The sequence below is a fragment of the Amaranthus tricolor genome, chromosome 1 (assembly GCF_026212465.1).
Source record: "Amaranthus tricolor cultivar Red isolate AtriRed21 chromosome 1, ASM2621246v1, whole genome shotgun sequence".
In the NCBI taxonomy this organism is placed as follows: Eukaryota; Viridiplantae; Streptophyta; class Magnoliopsida; order Caryophyllales; family Amaranthaceae; genus Amaranthus; species Amaranthus tricolor.
This window is the reverse complement of record NC_080047.1, coordinates 11,354,081-11,380,142: the sequence shown is the minus strand read 5'-3', so window position 1 is coordinate 11,380,142 and position 26,062 is coordinate 11,354,081. Positions and strand designations below refer to the sequence as shown.

Genomic DNA, 26,062 nt, shown 5'->3' with positions numbered 1-26,062 from the left:
ATTACGTTAACTGAATACAAATATTTGATTACATCATAATTGTACAACAATATTTTTTGTGGGACACTTATTCCGCACCTATACAATCTTCACTACTATTTTTATGTGAGCTCATATCTCACTTATTAATCTCTCTATTTTTTTGTATATATTTTGTGATTTGAGCTCATGACTCAATTCTTTGTTTTTATGGGAGCTTCTTGCTCTACATGAGATGCAAATGTCATAATACTCTATTTTCACTTGCTATGGAATATTTTAGTAGTTAAGCTAGGATTTTATTTAGATGAGTATTTCTTTTCTTACTTTACACCTTTCTTCCACTGTATTCAAGTATATTCTAATGATTATCTATTACTTTATTCTACACATAACTTTACCTACCACGTGAAAAAGTCAAAAACTCAAAATTTTTAAATTAAATTTTTTTTATTCGCGCCAAAGATTGATAGTGTACACGTGGGTCCAATGATTCAATCCTCCATAAATAGTCATGTTGCATAGCTAAGTGATGCACTGAATACAAGAATTAACTAAAAATTTGAAAAATGGAAGGTAAGTTGAGGATAAACACAAAGTATAGAAAAGCAGAATGTGAGGAGGGCTTAGAACCAGTTAGCCCTCTTACTGAATACTTGCTTACTGAGAGTTTTACAGTCTTTATTATAGCAGTTTTTGAACTTGACGTTTCTGTTGATTTTCCTTCTACTTATTATTATCTCAACCATTTATTCCTTAATGCTCATCCTCGTTTCTCCTCTATACCGGTACGTACATTCATGATTCATTGTCTTTAATATATTCTTCTTTCTCACTTATATTGTTAGAGTATATAATATATCTTGGGGCCTCAACCATCAGAAGCTTTTGGTTGAGTTGGTTACTTAACATGATATTAAAAGCCAACGTGACAAGAAATTACGGGTTCGAATTTCAACCACTCTTCATCTAAAGTGGTATGACATGTATCATGGATGAATATTGCTACATCTTGTTACAAAAATAAGACGAACTCTTGTATGAGACTGAGACTGTTTTATGGTATTACTAGTCCATATGCCATACTATATCACACCATTATACACCGTAAATCCCGCTTATATAGTCAAGGCTCGATAGGTAAATGACATAGTACAAATCATATAAGCATCCCAATTTACATTTGAAGGCAAAATAGCATATTAGGGCTCTTTATTAATAGGTATTATGAGGAATAAATATCAAGTGCAAGTTTACTAGTATGGAGGAATTGTCTATAAATTACAATCGGAAGTCAAGAACTTCTTCTAAAATTTTAGAAACGCGAAGGATAGCTAAAATTAAATGTTTACACAATAGATGTATAATCATCTATTACTTCTATATTAATTCTATAAAATAAGTAAAAAAAATACTTTTATTTCTCTTTACATACTTCGTTTTATGAAACTCATAATTAGCATTATTATTTTCTAAAGAAAATGAAGAAAAAAAATAAGGGAAAATTACTATTTTCTTAGATGATAATGATAAAACAACTATATATCAAAAGATGTACAAGCCTAAGGCCTAACACCATCAACCCAATACCTGTAAAATCATATGTAAAATATAAAGAATGTATTATTAACCACCACAAATACTTAAGTAAGCGAAGAAAGATAAGAGGGGAAACGAAAAATATACTAATTAATGGTTATATAGTACAACGCAATTAAGCTTCAAAAAAAAAAAGGTCCAACGCAAAAATTCAACTATAGATCACAAGAAATTACTAGTAATGAAATAAAGCTTCAAAATTTTGAAGATCTAGCAATTAAATAACAGAAATTCTCATATGATAATATATATATGTGAAAAATATTACTTTGTTAGCAGAAAATCTAAGAAAGAGAAAGATTAATTCCAAGGGATTAAGAAAATATGAAATCTAAAGAAAATTAAAAATCTAACATGAAGCTTAGTGCGATTATAATTAAGTAGGCAGGAAATGAAAAAACTTCAGGAACTCTCACCAAGTAATAATTTTGGGCCTTTTGCCCTAGGCTTGAGCCCTAATTAAATAATCAAAAGTAAGTATTTAAATACGAAGGTGTAGGTTTTAAATTAATTTAATTTGGCTATTTAGATCAAGTTAGAGCTGTCTCATACAAGACTTAGTCACTTTTTCTAGCATTCAAATTAAGTGGCCTTTTAATATTCATTTTAACATGTTATATATATTATAGGAAATGTTAAACACTAAATTATTAAAAGTGGGTATTTTAAATGTAAAAGTACATGTTTTAAATAATTTAATTGGGCTATTTAAGCCTATTTAAACCTGTTATGTGGTAAGCCGCTCTTATACAAGAGTTTAATTTTCAAAAAAAAAAAATAAAAATGAGCATTAATTGAATTGATATACAATTATACAATGACAGGTTGAGGAGAAAAAGGGCAATAAAATGTGGAAGCAAGTGGAAGTGAATGTTGAGGATCATGTAAAAGTAGCAGTATTTGGCGAAGATAAATCAACAGAATATTATAGTAATCAGTTTGATATATACATATCCCAATTAGCAAATTCAAAAATGTCACTACAAAAACCCTTATGGGAACTCCACATATTTAACTACCCAACAATAAATGGAGCAAAAGCAACCATAATATTCAAGTTTCATCATGCACTTGCTGATGGTATTTCTCTCATGGGTGTTGTCTTATCTTGTGTTCAAAGACATGATGACCCTTTTAAGCCTCTCAGTTTTCCAACTAAAACTACAACTTTAAGACCCAAAAACAGTCCTGATGCTTTTATGAAAGTTCTTAACTTTGTGCCTCAATTTATGGCTTCTGTCTTCTATTCGTTTTATTATTTTGGGCAAAGTCTCAGGATGTTATACCATGAAGATGATCGGACTCCTGTTAGGCCTAAAAATATAAAGTGTGCTCCATTATGTGCATCCATTCAAACACTCACTTGGTCTCTTACTGATGTCAAAAGAATTAAAACTGTTCTTGGTGTGGTAAGACGTGCAATAACTCATGCCTTGATAATAACTAAATAATTCCTAATTTTGAAGCATTAATTTCACTAACATTATGATTGATAATAATATGTTTTTTTGGGTATGATGTAGACAGTAAATGATGTGGTAGTGGGAATACTTTTTCTTGGACTTCGATTATACATGCAAGAAATTAATGATGGGAAACTACAGAAGTCAAGATCTACAATGCTAATAGCTGTTAACCCAAGAATTATGAAAGGATATGCAACTCCAGAAGAAATGTGTAAAGATAAGAGTAAGCTGCCTTGGGGAAATAAGACTTCAACTATTGAATTTCTGATTCCAAATTTAGAGGAGAATGATTTAAAGGATCCACTCAAGTTTGTCATGAAAGCTCACAACATTATCAATAGAAAGAGAAATACTCCTTTTGCTCAATTCTTGCTTGGTGTCTTCCTCGGAGCTGTTAAGACTTTTGGAGGCTTTCAGGTACTTTTATAATCTAACTTTTCTTATTAATTTTTGTCACGTGACAATAAAATAAATCACAAAGAAAATATCAATAAAAAAAGTTGTAAATAATAAAGAGAAAAGTGTCGTAAAAACATGATATTATAAAATGGAAAACATAATACAAGATAGAAAAGGAGAGTGTTTGATCACGCAAAACTCTCAAGAATGAATATATATATAATTAAGTTATTATATAATTTTTGCATCAAAGTTAATGATAAATTAATTTGACTTGAACACATTTAAAATCCTTAGAGTTAGTGGGATACTATTATATTAAAAGAAATAAAGTGATAATGGTAGTATGGACAACAAGTTTTCAAATAAAAATTATAAAGAAAAGATCATTTAATAAACAAATTAATTAAAATATTCACACAAAAATAAAAGAAAAAGTAATAAAATATTTATGATTATTATAATTAATTAATATGAATATATCCAAATGATGCTATTTAGAGATATTAAAGCTTAAAATTTATTTTAAAAACTGTGTAATACATAAATAAGTAAAAAAAAAAAACGAAGAGAATATAAGCTAACAAATATGACCGTAATAAAGATCTTTGATTATATGATAATAAATATTGAATGATTGGAAAAAGAAAAAAAAAAGGATAAATTTTTGTTGTAGTGTCACACTGTTAGAGTACAAAACATACTCTAGGAGTTCAACCATAAGCTTAAGCTTAGTGTTTCTTAAAATAGATGCATGGTAGGTAGGGTTGGCCTTGAAATGGGATTTCTACTTTAATACAGTGGATTAACAAATTCGTGAGCAAATAAATTCTTTGTTTACAGGCAGCAGCAAAATTGTTTGAACGAAGAATCACGAATTGTACCTTTCAAATGACAAATATGATTGGACCAATTGAGAGAATGAGCATTGGTAATCATCCTGTTAAGGGCTTTTACTTCATGCCAAATGGAATCAAATCGGTAATTTTATTTACTTATTTGCTTTATTCTTATTCGCACATTCTCTAATTTTAAAAAATAATCATAAATTCATATGTTTGATGTTTTTACTTTTAAGTTTAAATTTCATTGTTTTAAAGTTGTATTTGTCTTAGCGGAAAATAATTTCCACTAAAAACAATTTAAGTTACTAAGAATAAATGAAATGAGCTATAACTTATTTTTGAGTTTTTTTAAAATATCGGACATCAGCTTAAGTTTTTGGCTAATAATTGATATTTTGTTAGAATACATTAATTGTTAATTTTATTGATAAAAATTTGGCAATGTTATTGCAGAGTTTAGTCGTGTCGGTGATGAGTTATATGGAAATGCTGAGAATTGGTTTCACCATTGATAAAGAATCCATTGATTGTCCAAAGTTGATCACATGTGTGGAAAACGCATTTCAGTTAATCCTCCAAGCTGCCACTACTACTTCCAACTTTGTCGCTACTTAGTAAACTATATATATTCTAGCAAGTGTTATGATTTTTTTTGTTTATTTTTTTCAAATAAATTTAAGTGATGTTATGTATGTTGTGGGTTAACTTTTCATTTGGGTACGTTACCTTTAATGCTATGTTCTTCATTTGAACGCTATGCTCGATGATAATGTTCAAAACCAAAAAGGATTGTATTGGATTATTAATATTTTTCCTATTTATCTAGCTGCCTTAAAAATAATTTGTTCCCTTTAAACTTGTTATATTGTGTAGATAGCGTATTTTATTAGAAAAAAGTGAAAGTTAGCAACAAATGAAAAGAAAATAATTAAATTTTATGAATGATAATATAAAAAAAAGTTAAAATGTATGAATGAGATATATAAAAAAAAAGTCATAGGATCCTTCTTCTTCTTCTATATCGGCCTTCACGGTACTAGCTTATATTCTTCTCCCCTTTGCCCAAATCTTGCGACCTCCTCCCGTGATCCTATTCAATAGTATAATCCTCTCAATGTCCCAAGTTCTACGTACCATAGGAGTCATGACCCAATTGAAGCCTTTGAACCCACTATCATAGCCCAAACAATTCCTTCTCCCTAATCTCATTCATCTACTAGGCCCACTACCCAAAGCCAACATGTTACTTCCAATTTCCAAATCATATCTAAAATACCAACAAACCCTACATACCAAAATTTCCAAATCTCCTTTACCCAAAATCTCATAGCCAACTTAAGGACCCTACTTGGAAAATGTCTATGCTTGACGAATTTAATGCTTTAATTAAGATAATCACATAAGAATTGCAACCTAAACATCACAATGTTAAAAGTTTTTTGTTTATATATTTTTAAGCATAAATAACATTCTAATAGTTCTTTAGAACAGTTTAAAGCTCGTCTTGTACATAAAGATACGGGTTAACATGTAGGCATTAAATTGTGAAAAGACCTATAATCATGTTGTCTAACCTGAACCAATTCATACGCTATAAAAAACAACATATTTAGCAAAAAAGCATTGAACATTTTTCGCCAAGTTGGAGACAAAACAGTCTTAGCGACAAAGGCTGTTTGCGCAAGCTTCCTTGGCGATAGAAGGTTTTCTCACCAAATTAGTAGTTATTTCTTTTGTCAACAAAATTTATTGTCACGTTTTTGTTGCGAACAAAAGTTAAAGAAGATAAATCAAAATTGAATTTTCAAAATGGTGAAATTTCGTTTAATGTATATAAATGATAAATCATTATTTGTTAGAGTTGCCCATTTTATTTTTGACTTTTTTTTAAAATTATCCAATTTATTATTAAATCCTTCCTTTAAATAACTCATCAAACATGCATATACTTCATATACCATAACATTTACTTTATGTAAATAAACATCATATATCATAAACATTCAAGAATAAACGAAATAAGCATGATCTATAAATTTAAGTTGAAGAATATACAAACAATTAAAGAAATATAGCAAGAATAGCGGAAGAAAATGACATAAATTTGATGAGAGTGATGAAGGAAAGCTAAGGCTTTAAATGAGAAAATTGCAACTGACACCATAAGAAGATAATTGTATGTTTTTTATTTTATTTTTTGGAAAAATTATCTAGAATAATACAATATTTTCATGATTTTCCTATAATAATCTCACCTATTGATTAATCATGAATAATCTCAACTTCAGTGGGTATTTGCCTTGAGTAAACTTGGGCAACCCGATGACCTGCTATAGTAGGTAATTCACCGAAAAAATAAACTGAAAATTACTGTAAAATTAGAGAAAAATTTGGAAAGTTTACATTAAAAATTCTGAATAATTAAAATAAAAATAAAAAAAATTTTGAACAATTTTTTAATATTTTTTAAAATATTTTATTTTAATATATCTTTTTTTAAAAAAAAACTTGCTATAGCAAGTCCGTTTACCAAGTTTACTCAATGAAAATACCATCTATAATTCGGATTATTTATAGTTAATCAATAGGTGAAAAATCATAAAAATGTTGAATTATTCTAGGTAATTTTTCTTTATTTTTTCAGTTTCTTTTTTTCTAAATTTTAATTTTTTTTAGACTAACCCATAAAAGAAATGTTCCTTCAAAGAGATTGTTGTCTCTCAATAATTTGCGTAAACCTATTCATTTTTCTTTTATTAATTGATCAATTGTTCTTATTTTTAAAGTAGTCATTTATTTTAAAAATAACCCATTTATGTATTATAGTTATAATACCATTATAAATTCAAATGAACTTTTAAGATTACATCAAAAACCAAAAATGAAATAAATAAATAAATAAATAAATAACTTGATAAAAATTCATAAAATAAATAAATAACTTGATAAAAATTCATGAGTCATCACATATCTATAAAACGCGGTTTAACACATACAATAATTATCATGAGTAATATTTGTATCCATAAATTAAATTTGGTGGATCGTATATAATTATGTGGTAGATCTTGTATCATGATCCATAAAGCAATATAAATGAGAAAAATTAATAATATTAATATTAATATTAATATATAAAAAAATAAAGACCCTTTAATTTTAGTACGTACTACTCAATTACACATAAATGGTCGGCGAGGAAGTAAAGATGACTCGGATATGGGCAAGAAATCTTATCCTTTCATAGTACAATTAATAATTATCAAATTTTACATGGTCTAAATAACGCATACAATTTCCAAACCCCACATAGGATTGGATAATATCGAATCTTAAAGATAAGGTTTTTTATTTTTGTCTATTTCATTAAACAATCCTTTATAGCATTACCTACATGTAGTTGCACCAAATCTTATTGTACACCTTACCTAAATTGTCTTAAAATAGGAGTTATTTTCTTTTATTCATTGTTTGATTTAGTTTTTTTTACGTTTGTCAATATATGTATTCACTTGTAAATATCTTAAATTGTATTTGATTAAAAATTATAAAAATGTCGATTTTAACAAAATTTACATCAATACGAATCAAACAACATTTCACTTGACTATATTTTAACTTATAAATCAATTAAGAATAATATACATATTATGAGTGATCGATGAATAATATATCAAAAATTTAAACGGAGCAATATTAGTGAATATGAGAGCGTTTATCTGACTTTACTCAAATTTTAAAGGGAAATTTCATGTCGTAACCCTAAACTTTCGGCTTTTTTTACATGGTGGACAAACATTTTTTTAAATCCATATGGTGACCTTAATCTTCCAACTTTTCCACGTGGTAGACAAATAGAAGTTTTTTGTAAACTTTAAGCAAGTTTTACCCAATGTAATGATATCTTAAAAAAAACGTCGTGATCACCCTAATTGTCTACATATTTCGAAATACAATCGAAAAAAATACTTAATTTAATCAAAAATTTAACATTTTATCTAACACATGAAAAACGTGGAAGCTCAAGGTCATCATGCAGATTTAAAAAACAAATGATAAAAAATCACGTATAATTTCCTAATTTTAAATATCAGCAAATCACAACAATTATACGTGGCATAATCAAGGTGGGTTGTATATTAATACCATGTTACCTAGTTGCATGTGATTATTCCCTTAGTGTGGCCATAACAACAACCACCTAAAGCCATGTGGCATAAATCATGTGGATATCTATATGCTCCCCAAGAAAGATTCAATCTTATATTTTAGTTGTGTTTTTAAGACTATTTAGAGTATAAATTCTACCTTGTTATATCAGACCTCTATTTTTCATTTTCATTATCTTTTTTTGTCTTCTCAAATTTCTCAAGATTATCAAGATCATGGAAGTATCATCACATATGATGGGAATGTATCATACAAATGAAGCAAATCATCATCATCATCATAACATGCTAAATATGATGGGAGGAGATCATCATGATCATGATGATTATGAAGACAATATTAGTGAATCAAGTTTATCATCCTCCTCATCCTTTGAAGACTCGAGCAATTCTAAAGAATCAGCATCATCATCATCAGATTTGCTTGATGATGCATCATCACCATCATCATCATCATCATCACCACGAGCATCAAATGGACCCTTGTATGAATTATCTGAGCTTATGAATCAACTTCCTATTAAGTAAGTTTGTTATTTTATGCCTTGATTATTGCCTTAACAAACGCATGAATGTCAACCCCAAAATAGAAAGAGAAAATAGAACATGATACGTTACTAATATTCTAATTAGATAGAATAATGACCTTTCTAGTCATTAGACGGTCCAATTAATAATTAAATACCATTTGATAACCGGTAATATATTAACAATTAAAATTAATTTGTTAATAAGATTTATGTTATACCCTCTCCGTCCCTTAAAGAAGTATTTTGGATATTTTATTTGTTTTTTTCATAGAAAATTTTTTCATTTATTTCACAAATTTTACACAAAAATATCCTTATTTATACTTACTTTAATATTTTTATAATGTTTATGTACCTCATATATCCTCTATTTACTTCAATTTAACATTTTAATATTACTTATAATCTCCGCCTGTTTCCACTAACTTTACAAAATTAATTTTTAATTAGCTATGGTCTTCATATTTTCTCCACTAATTTTTTTTTAATATTTTTTTAATACTTGTGGTTCCTACTTTTCTCCAATTAAATTTATTATTTAATTAAATAATATATCTACTATTTAAAATATCCTATTTTTCTTAATTTTCGTGAATATTTATTTTGAAAACTTCGTTAGGGAACGAAGGGAGTAACATATTTTCTAATTAAAAGATTACTCAATGCTCAAAATTTCATATTTTATTAAATTATATTCTTTCGATCTCATTAAGTTAGTTCAGACTATAATATTTATTTATTTACATCAGACTTTGTAAATTCGTATGAATTTTAATATTTATTATTTCAAAAGACGTGTTTATCGATATTGATATTGAATTATGCTTTAAAAACTCTGTAAAAAAACAAATATAATTAAATAAATAAAATAAAAAAAAATTATCTTGAATAATACAATTTTTTGTTAATTTCCTACAATAATAATACCAACTATTGATTAACATGAATAATACTAACTTAGGTATATTTTCTTAGAATAATATCAACTTTAGTTTATTAACTAATTTACCATTTTTTGTCTTATAATCACCTTTAATTTGATTTTTAACATGTTAGTGAAGTTCTAGGAAAAAATCCTTTAAGTTGGTATTATTCATGGTTAATCAAAAGTCTGTATTATTGAGGGGAATAAACAAAAGATTGTATTATTCCTGGTAATTTTTCCTAAAATAAATACTTAAATGAATAAATAAATACTTGGAAAACATAGATAGTTTATTTAAAAATAGCATGTATGAGTATAAAATAGATTTTAAAAAATATATTTAATTTATAATTATTCATTTATAAAATTAGTTTATCTTATGGTGTTTGTGTATGATGCTTATAGGAGAGGATTATCAAAGTATTACCAAGGAAAATCACAATCATTCACATCATTTGCAAAGGTGGGAAGTTTAGAAGATCTAGCAAAGAAAGAAAGTCCATATCAAAGAAGATTAAAAGCTTGTAGGAGTTATGGAGGTGGTTTAAATAATTTTAAATCATGTACTTCACCAAAAGCTGGAATATCAAAGAGGCTTACAAAGGGTTCTTTATCAAATTTATCTTGTTTAAGTAGGAAACCAAGTTTTATCGGTAGTTGTAGACCTCCTTTAAGTCCTGTATTATAAAGTAGCTTGCTTTATATTTGGAAGCTTTTTTCTTTCTTTTATTGGACTAAATTATAGGAGTACATGGAAATCATAAGAGTGTTAATTAACAATACTTTGTGCAACTAGCTTCTATCAAAATTCTTTTTTTTCATGAGGATTTTTTATTTGTTATAGAATTTTATTTACCATGGTTTGATTTGTGAATATATATATATATATATATATATATATATATATATATATATATATATATATATATATATATATATATATATATATATTCCCTTTGCTCTAAAAGTTTGTCTATCAAGAGATTCCACTCAAATACAGAGAATTTAAATATTCGGAAAGTTGTTAGGATTGGGATTCTACATAGGATCGTGAATAAGTAGAATCAAAATTGGTAAAATTTGATCGTAAGATTGTCTGATGCTATAAATATGCATTAATATGTTTTGGAAAACTGATTATTATTTATATTTGTCTTTCTCTTTTAGTTTTAAGGTGTGAATAAAAATTTATTTGACTTCATCTATTAGTTTGTAAAAATGATATTTCTAAGGAAAAATTGACATTAATAATCCAACCTTTCACTCATTCGCTGTGAATAATCCCACTTTTGGATTATTTTTTAATAAACCAACCTTTTCGATAAATTTGCGCACAACATACAGTATTACAAATGATTGGTCATAATAGGGTATGCTGCTAGCAAACTAAATTAAAGGTTGGATTATTCACAGCGAACTAAGGGCAAATGTTGGATTATTAGAAAATAATCTAAAGATTGGACTATTTACAGCGGATGAGCAAAAGGTTGGATTATTTATTAATGTCAATTTTTCCTATTTCTAATAATTATTTTTAAATTGCGAAGTAAGAAAAACTTGACTTTTGCAGTCATATTAATATAATTGTCTTACATATATTTATTTGTACATAAGTGAGATCTGAATTATATGAAACAATTTTACGATTGAAACTGTCCTTGTAAGATTGGGTCGTTGGATCGTAGAATCATTTTATGATCCTACCACTTAGATTCTTGAGCTAAGTAGGATCTTGCGATTCTATCAACATTAAGGTCATACTTATAATCCGGATTGGTTACCTATTTTTGGCTCGTAGAATGTTAGTGTAATACCCCGGCCCCTCGGACCACTGGTGACTACTCATGGAGACTATAGACTGGCCCCACAGACCATCACAAGTCTTTTCAGTGCACTTCGGCCTCACTCGTGCACGCCCTAAAAACTTCCCAAAAGGTCACTCATCCTAAGATTGCTCCCCACTGAGCAAACTTAACTGTGGAATTCTTAGCAAACGAGCTCCCACGAAAAGAAGATGCACCTTGTTGATATGAGTAGTCTATTAACCATTTTAAAGCTAAATCTGGGCACTACAAATAAATGTTAAAATGGCGACGGCCACCTGTTCATCACCAATGGCGACGAAAAAGTCATCGCCATAGATTTCGGAAAAATGGCAACGACACAGTCCCGTAGCCAACTCGTCACCAGCCTTTTTCAACGTCTCTTTTTAGAAAACAGTGTGAGGCGACAACCACTTCCTGTAGCCAGCTCGTCGCCCAAATTAAAAAAATAAATAAATTGAGTGGGCTACGATACAGGGTTGTAGCCAACTCATAGCCCCTATTGAATATATTTTTTTTGAGTTTTTTTTAAGTGGGCGACGACCATGTGCCGTAGCTAGGCCGTTGCCCCTCTCCACTTCATTTGTGGAATTTTGCTGCATTAAAAACAAAAACTACATAAGTGTCTACAATTAATAATATACTAATATAATTAATAATATATTAATAATAAGCTAATACGATTAATAATACATTAATACGACTAATTATATACTAATACAATTAATAATGTACTAATATTGTAATAGCCCTATTTTTAAACCTCTTTTAATCTTAGCTTAAATAGCTATAATAGACTAATACGACTAATTATGTACTAATTCGACTAATAATGTATTAGTATTACTCTAATACGACTACACAACTAATAATATATTAATAAGATACTAAATTGACTAATAATACACTAATACGATTAATAATATATTAATACTACACTAATACTACTACAAAACTAATAATATATTAATAATACATTAATTCGAATAACTATATACAAATATGATTAATAATGTATAAATATTACTATAATATGACTAATAACTAATAATTTACTAATATTACACTAATAAGACTAATTATATACTAATACAATTAATAATATACTAGTACTACACTTGCACAAATAATAATATACTAATATGATGAATAATATATTAATACTACACTAATACGATTAATAAAATATTAATACTACACTAATATGACTATACAAATAATAATATACTAATACGATATATTAATACTACACTAATACGACTATGCAACTAATAATATACTAATACGATTAATAATATATTAATGCTACGCTAATACGACTATATAACTAATAATATACTAATACAATGTATTAATACTAAACTAATATGACTTTAAAACTAATAATATACTAATAAGATATATTAATACTACACTAATACGACTAAAAAACTAATAATATACTAATACTGCATTAATTCGACTAACAATACACTAATACAATTAAAATATATAAATATTACATAAATACGACTACACAACTAATGATATACTAATAATACACTAATTCGACTAACAATGCACTAATACGGGTATTAATATACTAATACGATTAATTATATATTAATACTATATAAGTACGACTAATAATATCCTAACAAAACTAATAAGACAGTAATACGACTTACTATATAGTAATATGACTAATTATATACTAATATTACTCTAATAATAATAATAACAATAATAATAATAATAATAATAATAATAATAATAAAAACAATAATAATAATAATAATAATAATAATAATAATAATAATAATAATAATAAAAACAATAATAATAACAATAATAATAATAATAATAATAATAATAATAATAATAATAATTATAATAATAATAATAATAATAAGTTATAAAAACATCCAAGTATAAGTTATTAGGTAATAAATCTAAAGAAATTTAAAGTGTTGCACTTTGATGCTAAAGGTTAAGGGTTCAAGCCCCAGCAATAACAATTATTCAAATATTGGTTTGGTAGCTAAGGGTTCAAGCCCCAGCAACAACAACAATTAGAAAATTTTTTTAAAACTATGGGCGACGAAACAGGGTCGTAGCCTCCAAAAAACACACATGGCGACGACACATGGGCCGTAGCCAAGCCGTCGCCCCATTTTTGTAATTTTGGCGACGTTTAGGCATCCAATTTTCATTTAGCGTCTACCAAAATGGCGTCCACCCTTGGGCCGTCGCCCGAGCCACTTTATTCCAATTTAGCGATTAAATGGCGATCATAAGTGTCGTCGCCATTTTGTTATTTATTTGTAGTGGGGGTATCGCACGTAGATTAGAATAGGGATTCTAATAACTATGGTTCTACATATATATGTGTTAAAATATATATATATTCGTATGATCTTATTAAATCATCTTGATGCAATATATACTTTATACGTTATGAAAACCGCCTAAAATACAAAAAAGAAAAAAAAAACTTTTAGAGTCGGAAGGAACATTTGCTACTGAATGGTTTGATTAAACTCCTCTGGTTGATTTTCAAGCATCTAGGAATAAGCTTCCATTGTTTTTCATTGATGATTTTTGAATTGAAAAAAACGCTTGTGGCTCAATGGATAGAGCATTTGCATGTGTAGCAAAAGGTTTAGGGTTCGTCCCTATTAGACGCAAGTATCAGTTGGGGGTTTCTTTAACCGTGCGCATCTCTCTCTTCACTCTCTCCTTGGAAAACGGGCATGATTTGTCCTCATCATTCAAGAAAATGTAAACCCCCCACCCGGACCGTGCCTTGTGCGAAATACTGGTATTGTCTTTTTCCTTTATCTTTATTTTTGTATCGAAACCAAAAGACAAACAAAGTTCTAAAAGTTATATTTTTATGAATGTAAAATTGGCAATGTTCACTAACTTGAAACTTATGAATAGAAAAACTGAAAACCTAACAAATTATGTATTAACCATGTAGATCTTAATCAATTGATCATTGATTTGATTATTTGTAGTATCATAAGCCTAAAATAAACCCTATTTATAGAATGTATTGACATACGCCTGTAATCATCACTTTAATATTTTAGTTGTCGTTGGTCTTTTAACAGTAAAATAATTAAACTATCAATATATGATGCACTAATTTTTGAAGAGAATTTGATATCAAGCTAGCTAAGAAAAGGGTGTTTGATTAATAAAATATTTTATGGAAATATTAATTGTAAGGTTTAAACTTGGTTAAGTAAAGTTACTAGAACACCTAAACCATTTTGATTTGATTTGATTTCTTAATTATATGAACATAAGATCATGCTCTCTCTTATTATTTCATATATCTCTTCATTTTATGTAAGCACTTCTTGATCCACTTTGTATTATTAAATTCTCTCATTTACTTATAATAAAAATTGTAAAAAGTAATCGAGCAAATATAGCAAAATCTCTAAAAGGGTGTGTTTTTTTTTTGTTTCTAAATGCATCACTCTATTAGGGTTACTATTATAATGAGAATTCCAACGGGTAAGAAACAAATAGAAATATTAATCATTTTATAAAAAGTGAAAATTGAATTTTAAAAGGACATAAGAAAATTCTTCAATTACAAGATTACTTGAGACTTCTATTTAAAAGTTTAACATAGTGAATTACTTGCTATAGAATTGATATTAGAAGTTGACAAATATAATAAGACAAGTTAAAAAGAAAAGTAAGATAAATTTTACAAGATATAGTGAGTAATATACACGCTCCTATTTAGTCTTTATTCACGTTTTTACATGTACTTCATTTTCTTAATTTATTCATTTTTCTTTATTTTCCCCCCAAATATTGCGAAAAATTAAGTAGTTGTTCCTTCGACTTAGGAGTATTTCACTCCAACAGACCAATAAATATGTCCCGAAGTTTAAATTAGCATATAATACTAACTTACTAGATGTTAATGACAATTGATTATTGGTTATTGACTATTTTAGTTGACCTATTTAATTGATTAAATTGTTTTTGTTGGCTTTTAAACTAATTGGATAAGTCAATTATTTAAGAATATATTTAGTAAAATTAAATATTAATTGTTGACTGTTTATTAGAGAAAAAGTAGACCAACAAGTCAAAAGAATACCCAAGAATATTGGCCTTTTCATTTTGACTTTAATAGTTTGTTTTTTAGCTTATCAAATACTTCCTTTGTTCCGAAATACTTGGACCTTTTGACTTTTCACGCAGTCCAATGCGCTAATTTAATTCTTAATTCTTTAATTCTATATAATAAGAAATTATAACAATTTAATATCAATAATGTTTTAACTTATAGAGTAAAAACTAATCACAAATTAAAAGTGATGAATAAATAACATATTATCTTGTAATGTAGCAAGTAATACGAAATAGGGGAAATACAAATGTACAATTATTGACATTTGAAAAACCTAATAAAAAGACAAAAATCAATTAAAAAATTTATTAAAAAATCATTTACCAAATAACTCTTAATTTCGTTGTATGAATCATGTACAACTATGACCGGGTAGCTAATGTACAAAGATACTCCACACTTTTTAAATTTGTTCGTAATTTCATTTTCCTTTAATATTATTCAAACTACAATTTACATAAATCCATCTTTTAATAATTTTTAGACAAAATTTCTTTATTGCAATCTTAAGACGGCCCACAAATTAAGAGAATTAAAACAAAAATACAGGACTACATAATGTGATTGTACTATTCTTTGTTAGGCTGAGATGTGGTGACGCAGATAGAACAAAGAAGGCGCAAGCTGGCTGGCAAGCTAACCGCGTAGGCCCAAGCACACAGGTTTGGAATATTTCAAGCATATTATTATTTCTGAAAGACTGAAACCAGTCAACCACGTATAAACTCACCCGGCACATTGATTTTTATTATGTACCATTCTTTTCTAAGGAACACACAAATTTGAAATCTTTTCCCTTAAAATCGTAAAATTGAAAAAAAAATTCTTGTACGTGCAAATGAGGGAAAATTTATTCCTTTGTACCTATAAAATATTGTAAATCTTTGGCAAAATCTTAAAAAACTACCTAACATAAACCCCATTTTGCAAATAACTACCTTAAATAAAAAGTTTTGCAAAAAACTACCTTACATAGTCCATTTTTTTGCAAAAGAGTACCTTGTAACGGATTTAGGCATTTGACCGTCAGATTTAACCTTTGACTAGCACGTGCCAGGCACGTGGTCGCTTTAGTTAACCTAAATCGTCTTCTTTGCAATTCACAGCCTTCCATTCGAATTCCATTCTTCCTTTCTCCCAGTTGCAGCGGAAAACCCTAATACTTCTTCTCTTGCGCATTTCTTTCATTGTCGTTGGCATTCGAATCCCTAAAACCTTAAAAGATCATCGTTTTCTTCCAATTAATCAGTTATGTCTTCTTGTTCTTCAAGCAAAAATTCTTCAATTGAAAAATGTGGGTGTGGAGTTCCCTTTGCAAGGAGGGTTTCATGGACGAAGGAAAATCCTGGAAGAAGGTTTAATACTTGCGTTTTTTATGATCCTGATACAAAATCGAGGGGTTGCAAAAAGTTTAAATGGGTTGATGAACCTGAAATGGCTGTTTGGCAAAGAAAACTCACTAACAAGCTTGTGGAGGAAAAGCGACAATTGGCAACCGAAATCAAGATTTTGACATCAAGGATATCTTGCTTGGAACATGAAAAGGAACAAGCTTTTTCAGAAATTCAAATGATTAAGAAGAAATGGATGAATGAGAGGGAGCATTACAGTCAGATTAGAAGCTTTGTTTTAGGGTTTTTGTTTTGTTTTCTGTTGGCTTATCTTTTATTAATCAAGGGTGCTAATTAAAGTTTAGCACCTAATTAAGCATAATTGTAAGATTGATTTGGATTTTGTAACATGATGATTCTGAATGAATGAATGAACTTCTTATTTTTCCCATTAAATTTTCTTTGCAGGTATTGTTCTGTGCTTCCTGTGTATGATTTTCTTTGTTTGCTTTGTATGATTTTCCCATTAAATCAGTATGAATCAAGATTGTTTGCAATGCTGATGCTGCATAATTGCAATGATCAATAGATAACACTGAGGAACTGATTGTTTGCAGTTAGAATTGCAATGATTTTATTTGTTTGCTTTGTATGATTTTCCCATTAAATCAGTATGAATCAAGATTGTTGTTCCCATGCTGATGCTGCATAATTGCAATGATGAACAAGTAATTGATTCATACACAAATCTCAGTTCAGTTTGAGTTATTTAATTGAACTGATTCATACTGATTTGCTATTAGTACAACTTCAAACACATAGTACAACTGATTAGTACATGGACATATTGCACATATTGCTGCACACAATGCACAAGATAACTGACTTGTTGCTGTATACATGTGCAAACTGATTCAATGGGAAAAACTGATTTGTTGGTATTCATACATATTGCTGTTTGTTGCTGTATTCATACATGTTCAAACAAGATAACTGACTTGTTGCTGTATACATATTGCTGCACACAATGCTGCACACAATGCACACAATGGGAAAAACTGATTCAAACACACTGCATACATGTTGCTGTATTAGTCAAGGCTCACTTGCACACAATGCACAGTTCAATTCTTGATTCAAACACATTGCTGCACATATTGCTGTATTAGTCAAGGGTACAGCACACAATGCACAATGCACAATGCACAGTACAGCAACAACCTTCAAACAGTACAGCACACAATGCACAAGATATTGATCAGGGTACAGCAACAATTACTGATTCAATTACTAATTCAAAGCACAACATTCTGAGTTCATTTGCTACACTAGTTCATTTGCTAAACAGGGTACAGCAACATTACATTCTTATTTGAACATAGTACATTTGCTAAAATACAGCAACTTTATTCTAAGTCTATATTTGACTATTTTGATCCATTAGACATGAAGTAGATGCAGCATTTTGCGTTTGTTGTTGACCAGTGGAGCTAGATTGTTGAGTAGATTGTTGAGTAGAAGACGATCCCATTTTAGGCCTTCCACCTTTGGACTAGGTCTTTGTTGGTGGTGGTTTAGGTGGATTCTTGCAGCCCTTTTTATAGTGACCTAGGTCACCGCAATTACCACATCTCCGTTGCTTGAATTCTTTAACAGCCTTCTTACATCCTTTACCTTCACCAACTTCCTTCTTTCTCTTCCTCTTGTTAGGCCTTCCAGGCATCTTTCGATATGGTGGAGGAAGTGGTTTGGCTAAAGTGCTTGTTGGCCACATTTTGTGTCCTGGCATCCCATAAAACTTTGGACTATACGTTTTTCGATACGTGTCTATGAGATATGCTTCGTGGACATAGTCGTTGGCATCTAATTTTCTAAGAACAATACAAGCAACGGCATGTTTGCAAGGAATCCCTATTAGGTCCCAACTTCCACAATGGCAAGTTTTGTTGGCCAAGTTTACAACGTAAGAGTCGTCAATATCATCCACCTCAAACTCAATAACATCCACTGGGATTACCCTTAAACCGTATATTTCTTTTGCATGTTTTTCAATCATTTTGGTGATAGCTGGCATCAACACACCGTCAAAGTTACTAAGCCCATCCCTTTTGGCTGCGCTTCGTTGCATTACATATCTCCTAATCCACTCCATTAGAGATATTATAGGCTTCCCCCTTGCTTCTACTAATACATTGTTGAATGACTCACAAACATTGTTCAACAACATCCCAGACTTACTCCTACTACAAAAGGCATGCCTAGACCAGTGTTTTGCAGGAATAGCAGCTAGATATTCATATGCGTCAACAGAAATATTCTTGATTACATTCATTTCTCTATCAAAATGATTCTGTAAACACATTGTTATTAATTAGTTTGACATTATGTCAGATATTTATTACATTCTATAAACATAAATGATTCCATACCTTGTTGTAGGCTCTGGCTGCACTTCAAAAGTGTTGTTTGAACAACTCTCCAGGGAACTTGATCTTGAAGTTCGCCCATATATGCCTACAACAGAACCTAATTTCACATTCAGGAACCACTGAGTTCAAAGCTTCAACCAAACCCTACATTTTCCACAAATTAATATTAGGGTTATAGCATTAGTTACATTTAAAACAAGATATGTGTGAACAAGTAATTACCTTTTGCCTATCGCTCATGAAGGTGAAAGCTTCAACTTCTGCTTGAACCCAACTACTCGATGCAGTTACCGATCTAAGGTCCTCTACCAGAAGATTTAGAAACCAAGTCCAAGTTTCTACATTTTCTGTTTCAACCACAGCCCATGCAATGGGAAAGATATTATTGTTCCCATCTTTACCTACAGCAATCAACAAAACCCCAGGGAATTTGCCCTTCAGATGTGCCCCATCAACACCTATAATAGGCCTACAGCCAGCAATAAACCCCTCCTTACACGCTGTCAAGCATATATACATCCTTTGGAACAAAGGTGGGGGTGTGTCTATTCCAATGCATTTAACGATTGCAGTGCTTCCTGGATTAAACCTCCTTATAGCTTCCGCATAATCCCACACCCTGCTATACTCTTCACTAGCATCACTATATATCATTTTCATTGCAATTCTTTTAGCCATGTAACACTTAGAATACTTCACTTCACAACCTAACTCTCTATTAACCCGTTTCTTAAACGCCTTTAATTCCCAAGTTGGATTCTCCCTCCAATCATCTATGTATTTCTCAGCTAAATACAAAGCAGTGACTTTCTTATTTTGGTGTTGGTGACCACATGTGTGGATTGGAAAATAACTCCTTATTTGAATTGTCTCCTCGTCTTTCAGTTTCATGGCATGAACCTTAAAATAACACTTCTTCTCCTTCCCACAAACACAGTTCACAATTCTACCTTTCGATTTCATGCAATCGCATCTGTTGTAGCAATACACACTTATCCTATTTGTACCATTATGCAGGTAATAATAATTGTAACCACATTCAATAGCATGGTACCTTAGTGCTTTTCTAAACACATATGTCGAAGGAAACTTAAGGCCTAAACACAAATTAATCTTACCCTTGAAATCAACCTCAGGGTTGAATGTAGGATAACTGCATATACCTTCCTCATCATCATTCAATGCACTCAAATCATTATCATCAGACTGCGGTTCATCATCATTAAAGTATATGTCTCTGCTGTTTTGTTCATCAACCTCCTTATCTACTATCAACCTAAGTTCCTCATCATCTATAAACACATCATCAAGACCATAAACTACATTTTCAGCAAACAAATCAGAATCATCCTCATATTCATCTTCATTAACACATGTATAATCATCATCACTACTATCCTCAACCTCATCAGCATTACCATCTACATTTGCTAAAACCAACTCAGAACTATCAATCAACACCTCATCTACCGTCACATTACCCACCTCAGTTGACAACTCAGACTGCTTCTTTTTCGAATCACTGGCTTTTTTACGGATTGTCAATTTCTTCATGTTAGCTAATTTTTATATATTGATTTAGCTAATTTTAAGAACCCTAATACAGTATTCAGATACAACAAGAGTCAATTTACAAATGAAAAGATGTGAAACAACAAATTCAATACAAAAAACGCACAGCACAGGAAGCAAATCTGGAAAACGAAAAAAAATTTAAATTATAGCTACAGCAATGAGATGAAACATACCGGATTTGCTTAGAGATTTCAATGAGATGAAGTTACGAGGTGGATGGGAGCGAAATATGAAGCTACAACAATGGAAGATTGGCTGGAAATGGCAGAATACGAATTCGAATGGAAGGCTGTGAATTGCAAAGAAGACGATTTAGGTTAACTAAAGGGACCACGTGCCTGGCACGTGCTAGTCAAAGGTTAAATCTGACGGTCAAATGCCTAAATCCGTTACAAGGTACTCTTTTGCAAAAAAATGGACTATGTAAGGTAGTTTTTTGCAAAACTTTTTATTTAAGGTAGTTATTTGCAAAATGGGGTTTATGTTAGGTAGTTTTTTAAGATTTTGCCTAAATCTTTTTATATAATTCTTTACTGTAGGAATTTATTTTAGATCTTATTAGTATTTGGAATAATAATGTATCTTTCATATCATATTATCATGTCATATTATATTATTGTATCAGCCTTTATGATTGTCATTTGTTCTTATATGTCTTTGATAATGTTATTATCTTTAATTTTTATGTTACATTTTTATATTGTGTTTTTTTGTCTTGTCTTTTCTTTCTCGAGTCAAGGGATTAGGGGAAATTCTGAGCATGTTCAACATGTTCAACCGCACAGAGCTCCGAAAATTAGGGACTTCAATATTAAATTATGTAGTATATGTTAAGAGTTTAAAGACACAAAGTTGTTTAAAAAAAATCATCATTTTTTATATTGCACTGGACCTTTAAAAAATTTGTTAATTTTTTCTCCACCTTTGCGAGGGACACTTTAGTTGTATGATTCTTTGTGACTATGGTTTGTCTTCATTACTCCTCAAATATTTATCTTAGGTTCTATGAGCAAAAGACACTCAATATGATATGATGATGATATGGACTCATCTAAAATTATTGACCGTGTTAAACCAATAAACTTATCATTGAAAGTTATGAAGAGTTTTAAAATGGGGTTTACACATGCACATTAGATACTCTATGTTTTGTTGAAATGAGAAGAATTTTCAATTTTTCATAAGCTTTTGTGTGGACATAAAATTACGTATGGAAAAAACACATAAAAGTGTTCCAATTGAGCCTTCCAAATTCTTTGTGCATTCTATCATTTGAATACTATTCACAACACCACAAACTTATCATTCACTTTGCTTTTTCCCAAAGCAAGTTGTGTAAATATCTCTACCTACATAATATTGCAAACATGTGTCATTGTTGTATGCATGTGCGGAAAATGTACAAAATAATTTATCTGTCAATTTGTACTATATGACTCAAATACATAAAAATTTGTATGTCATTTGGTGCAAACTCAAATTGACCGAGGAATTATTATTGTAGATAATAAAATATCCCTACATTTTCATCATATTACAAATTTTTTAAAAACAAAACAAGTCATTTTATAAGCCACTCAATTCATGTAAATCCAAATATTAGGAAGATGAATGAGTGATGATGGTGTGTGGACGTTGAAGGAGGAGAGATAAAGAGACTAGGCTTTGTTGTTTGTAGCTGAGTTGTAGTGTAGAGTTGTCTTGACAATTTTAGGAATTTTTGGGCTTTAAGCGGAAATTCTATATTGCGTTTTGTGTACATGAATATACATTTTGCTATACTTTTGTAAAATAAAATCAAAAAAAAAATGATGATTATAAAATATAATAATTTGAACAAGAATAGAAAAACTTCTTTGGATAAATATATTTTTATAAGTGAATCATGATAATAAATTTATCTTTTCGCGACATTGAATTTAGTGGCATTGAAAAAATGTCACTGTTTTATATTTTTAGTGTAATAATTATCGGTTTTTATTTTATGTTCCACTAAATGTGATTTAGTGACATTTTATTTGGCCTTTTAGTGGTATATGTAATTGTTATTTTAGTCTATAGTGACATTTATGAGAAATATCACTAAATACTATATCACGAAAAGCTTTAATATGAATTTTTATTATGCTGCTAAAGGGTATAATGATTATCACTAAATTCACTATATATACTATTAAAAATTTAAAATAATAAAATTTAAATTAATTATTACTAAATATATTCCACTGAAAATAAATTATGTTTAAGTAAATATCACTTATTATACTCCCCTACTATAACCCGAGCCCTTTCCCTTTGTTGTAGAGGTGTATGGCTACATGCTTTATTGCCTTATTGGTGATAATAGTGGTGCTTCTTAAAAGGTTGAAATTTAAAGTAAAATAGTGAGAAGAAGTCGGAGAAAGGAATTGAATAGAAAAAATATGATTAAAAGTTTAAAACAAGGTTTAAATCAAAAACAGAAAATAAAGCCATAATGATAAAAAAAATAAAAAAAAGAAAAAGAAAAGTTTGCCTTTTATTTTTAGTGGATTCCAATTCATTACCAAATTATATCATAGCAATAACAAAAAGAAAGCCCTTACGGTCCGTTTGGTAGGTAGCAATAAATCGCGATAATGAGAATAAAAATTAGTGTAATTGTGGTTGAAAATTTTTTTTAGCTACCTTGATGGTCATGCTTGGCAACCTTAATTATCTCATTTTCTTCATAAAATTCATTCCAATGCATTATCATTGAGAGAGGTGGTATTAGGTGGTAATGAAAATTAGTAAACAAAAAAACTTTTTTGTGATCAAAGTTTTATTACCATGGGAATAACTTGAAACTTTTGATGAAATCTTACACTATAAATCATTCCTATTACCACCATTTAGTATCACTAACCAAACGGACCGTTAGGATTTTCAACTCCTCTAACATTAAACTTAACCAAAAGATAAAAAGATTAAAAGCATAGAGATAAGATTATTAGGCCAATGCACAATGTTAATAAAGAAAATGATAAAATAGGTTGAGTCATTATCAATGAATAAATATTTCACTTTAAAATAAAAAAAGTTTGGAATCATGATCATTTTTAGTACCACTTATACAACATCAAAAGTTGGAATTGCCCACAAAAGTTAGCTTCTTAGAGTACTTAGCTTGCTTGAAACTTCATACTATCTGAATAGATTTCAGGATGATGTACTAGCTCTATTTGTACATTGTATGAGGGAGACCCAAAATATGTGTTAGCTTCTTGGAGATGATGCTGATCGAATCTGGATTCGCATCGATCTTCTTATTGGTGTTGATTCCTTTTTGCCTTCCTTCTCATCCTATACCATAAATGTAGAAGTTTGATCATAAAATGATCCATATTTTGCCTTATTGGTCCCTTCCATCCCATTGAATTTGTTACATTTTATTTTTGTGTGTTAAGTGTATGGGGGAGATGCATGTAACATACTCAATGGGGAAGGAGTGTATGATAGGAAAACAATTAGCAAAACTGTTAAGAGTTTATAACTTATCCTAGGACCTCAAACATCAGCTTAAGCTTTTGATTGAGTTGATTTCTTGACATGGTATCAGAAATCAGCGTGATAAGAGGTCATAGTTTGAGTTTCAACCACCTTTCATTTAAAGTGGTATATTTAACGTCAGGTATAAAGAGGGTCTGTACTGCATCCACACTTCTAGCCTAAAAGGCTTTCGTATAAGGCATGTGTTAGAGTATATAACATATCCTGAAGCGTCAACCATAAGTTTAAGCTTTTAGTTGAGTTAGTTCCTTGACGTGACATAAGCCCCTTGATATGCTCATATGATTGCATGACCAAGAACAAATGTCAGGACAAAACAAATGGATACTAAGACATAATAGATATCACCAAGAATAAATGGATACCAGGACAAAACATATACTGTGCCTCAACTATTGCAAGCTAAACAAAAAAAACCAGCTCAACCAAAAGCTTAAGTTGATAGTTGAGTCAATATAAGTTATATACTCAATCATGCTTCACAAATAGATATTGCAAACATAGTTATGCAAAATTTGCCAAACTGTAAAGAATATATGCACACACAACAATAATGCCAAGAAAATTCAGCATACTTATACAACTCAAAATGAAAAATAACCCTATAGTGTCCTCACCTCTGGCTTAACAGTCTTTTTCTGAGAAACCTTGCTCGAATTCGAATGAATTTCTGAAGTATAACTTGACACTTAACAACTTGTTACTCTTCTTTTATGAATAGCACAAACAGATTTGGTTCCCTCTCTTGTATCGCACCACTTCTGCTTGAAGAACTCGCAAGTGAGCTAATAAATTCATCTCCAAAACCAAAACTGATGCAGATTGCACTTGAAACTCAGCTCTTGGGTAAATCTGCTCAAGTTTCTCTTTATCTTCCTTTTGAAGTTCAGAATTCAACTTCTTTAATGAAGAATTAGTCATTGAAAATGACTTCTTGTACTTGTGATATAATTGTTTCATCACAAGATATCCCATACATGTCATTAAAAACCAAACCAAATCCTTCATGATTAGGCTTTTAAGCCCATAATAAGCAATCCCACAAACATCATCAACCTTGTCATTCTCTTCTTCACTGACTAGTTCCACATTCTTGGGGTTCGATTCGAGATCAAGTAACTTCATGTCAGTCATATTTTCCTTCTCAATGTCATTTTAAAGAGACGATTTCAAAACAAGAAGCCCACATTTTTATATATTCTCTTTAATTTGTAGAAATTGGGCTATTTAGCCTGCGTCTCTCGTAGAAACCGTTTTTCACAACAATTTGTGCAACAAATTTAACCTCATTTGCTAAAACCCCATCTACAGGTTTCGATA

General features: G+C 29.8%; 2 protein-coding genes and 1 long non-coding RNA gene across 3 annotated transcripts; 2 read left to right on the top strand and 1 right to left on the bottom strand.

Annotated features, from left to right (window-relative positions):
- Window positions 1-515: 515 nt before the first annotated feature.
- Window positions 516-5,131, top strand: LOC130800161 (wax ester synthase/diacylglycerol acyltransferase 6-like). Its single transcript, XM_057663552.1, has 5 exons — window positions 516-767; window positions 2,403-2,987; window positions 3,102-3,461; window positions 4,287-4,424; window positions 4,742-5,131. The coding sequence occupies exons 1-5, from the start codon at window positions 549-551 to the stop codon at window positions 4,901-4,903; spliced, it is 1,464 nt and encodes a 487-aa protein (XP_057519535.1). The 5' UTR covers window positions 516-548; the 3' UTR covers window positions 4,904-5,131.
- Window positions 5,132-8,424: 3,293 nt separating this feature from the next.
- Window positions 8,425-10,736, top strand: LOC130800155 (protein OXIDATIVE STRESS 3-like). Its single transcript, XM_057663543.1, has 2 exons — window positions 8,425-8,981; window positions 10,318-10,736. The coding sequence occupies exons 1-2, from the start codon at window positions 8,674-8,676 to the stop codon at window positions 10,598-10,600; spliced, it is 591 nt and encodes a 196-aa protein (XP_057519526.1). The 5' UTR covers window positions 8,425-8,673; the 3' UTR covers window positions 10,601-10,736.
- A 13,504-nt stretch (window positions 10,737-24,240) lies between these two features.
- On the bottom strand, window positions 24,241-25,499 carry LOC130800154 (uncharacterized). The gene is made up of 2 exons (XR_009039367.1): window positions 25,360-25,499; window positions 24,241-24,535 (listed from the first exon to the last, which is right to left on the bottom strand). It is a non-coding gene; the product is annotated as an uncharacterized LOC130800154 (long non-coding RNA).
- Window positions 25,500-26,062: the final 563 nt, after the last annotated feature.

Coding starts and splice junctions, on each gene's coding strand:
- LOC130800161 (XM_057663552.1), top strand. CDS start 549: ATGGAAGGTAAGTTGAGGATAAACACAAAGTATAGAAAAGCAGAATGT. Junction 768..2,402: donor CTCGTTTCTCCTCTATACCG/GTACGTACATTC, acceptor ATACAATGACAG/GTTGAGGAGAAAAAGGGCAA. Junction 3,462..4,286: donor AGACTTTTGGAGGCTTTCAG/GTACTTTTATAA, acceptor CTTTGTTTACAG/GCAGCAGCAAAATTGTTTGA.
- LOC130800155 (XM_057663543.1), top strand. CDS start 8,674: ATGGAAGTATCATCACATATGATGGGAATGTATCATACAAATGAAGCA. Junction 8,982..10,317: donor ATGAATCAACTTCCTATTAA/GTAAGTTTGTTA, acceptor TGATGCTTATAG/GAGAGGATTATCAAAGTATT.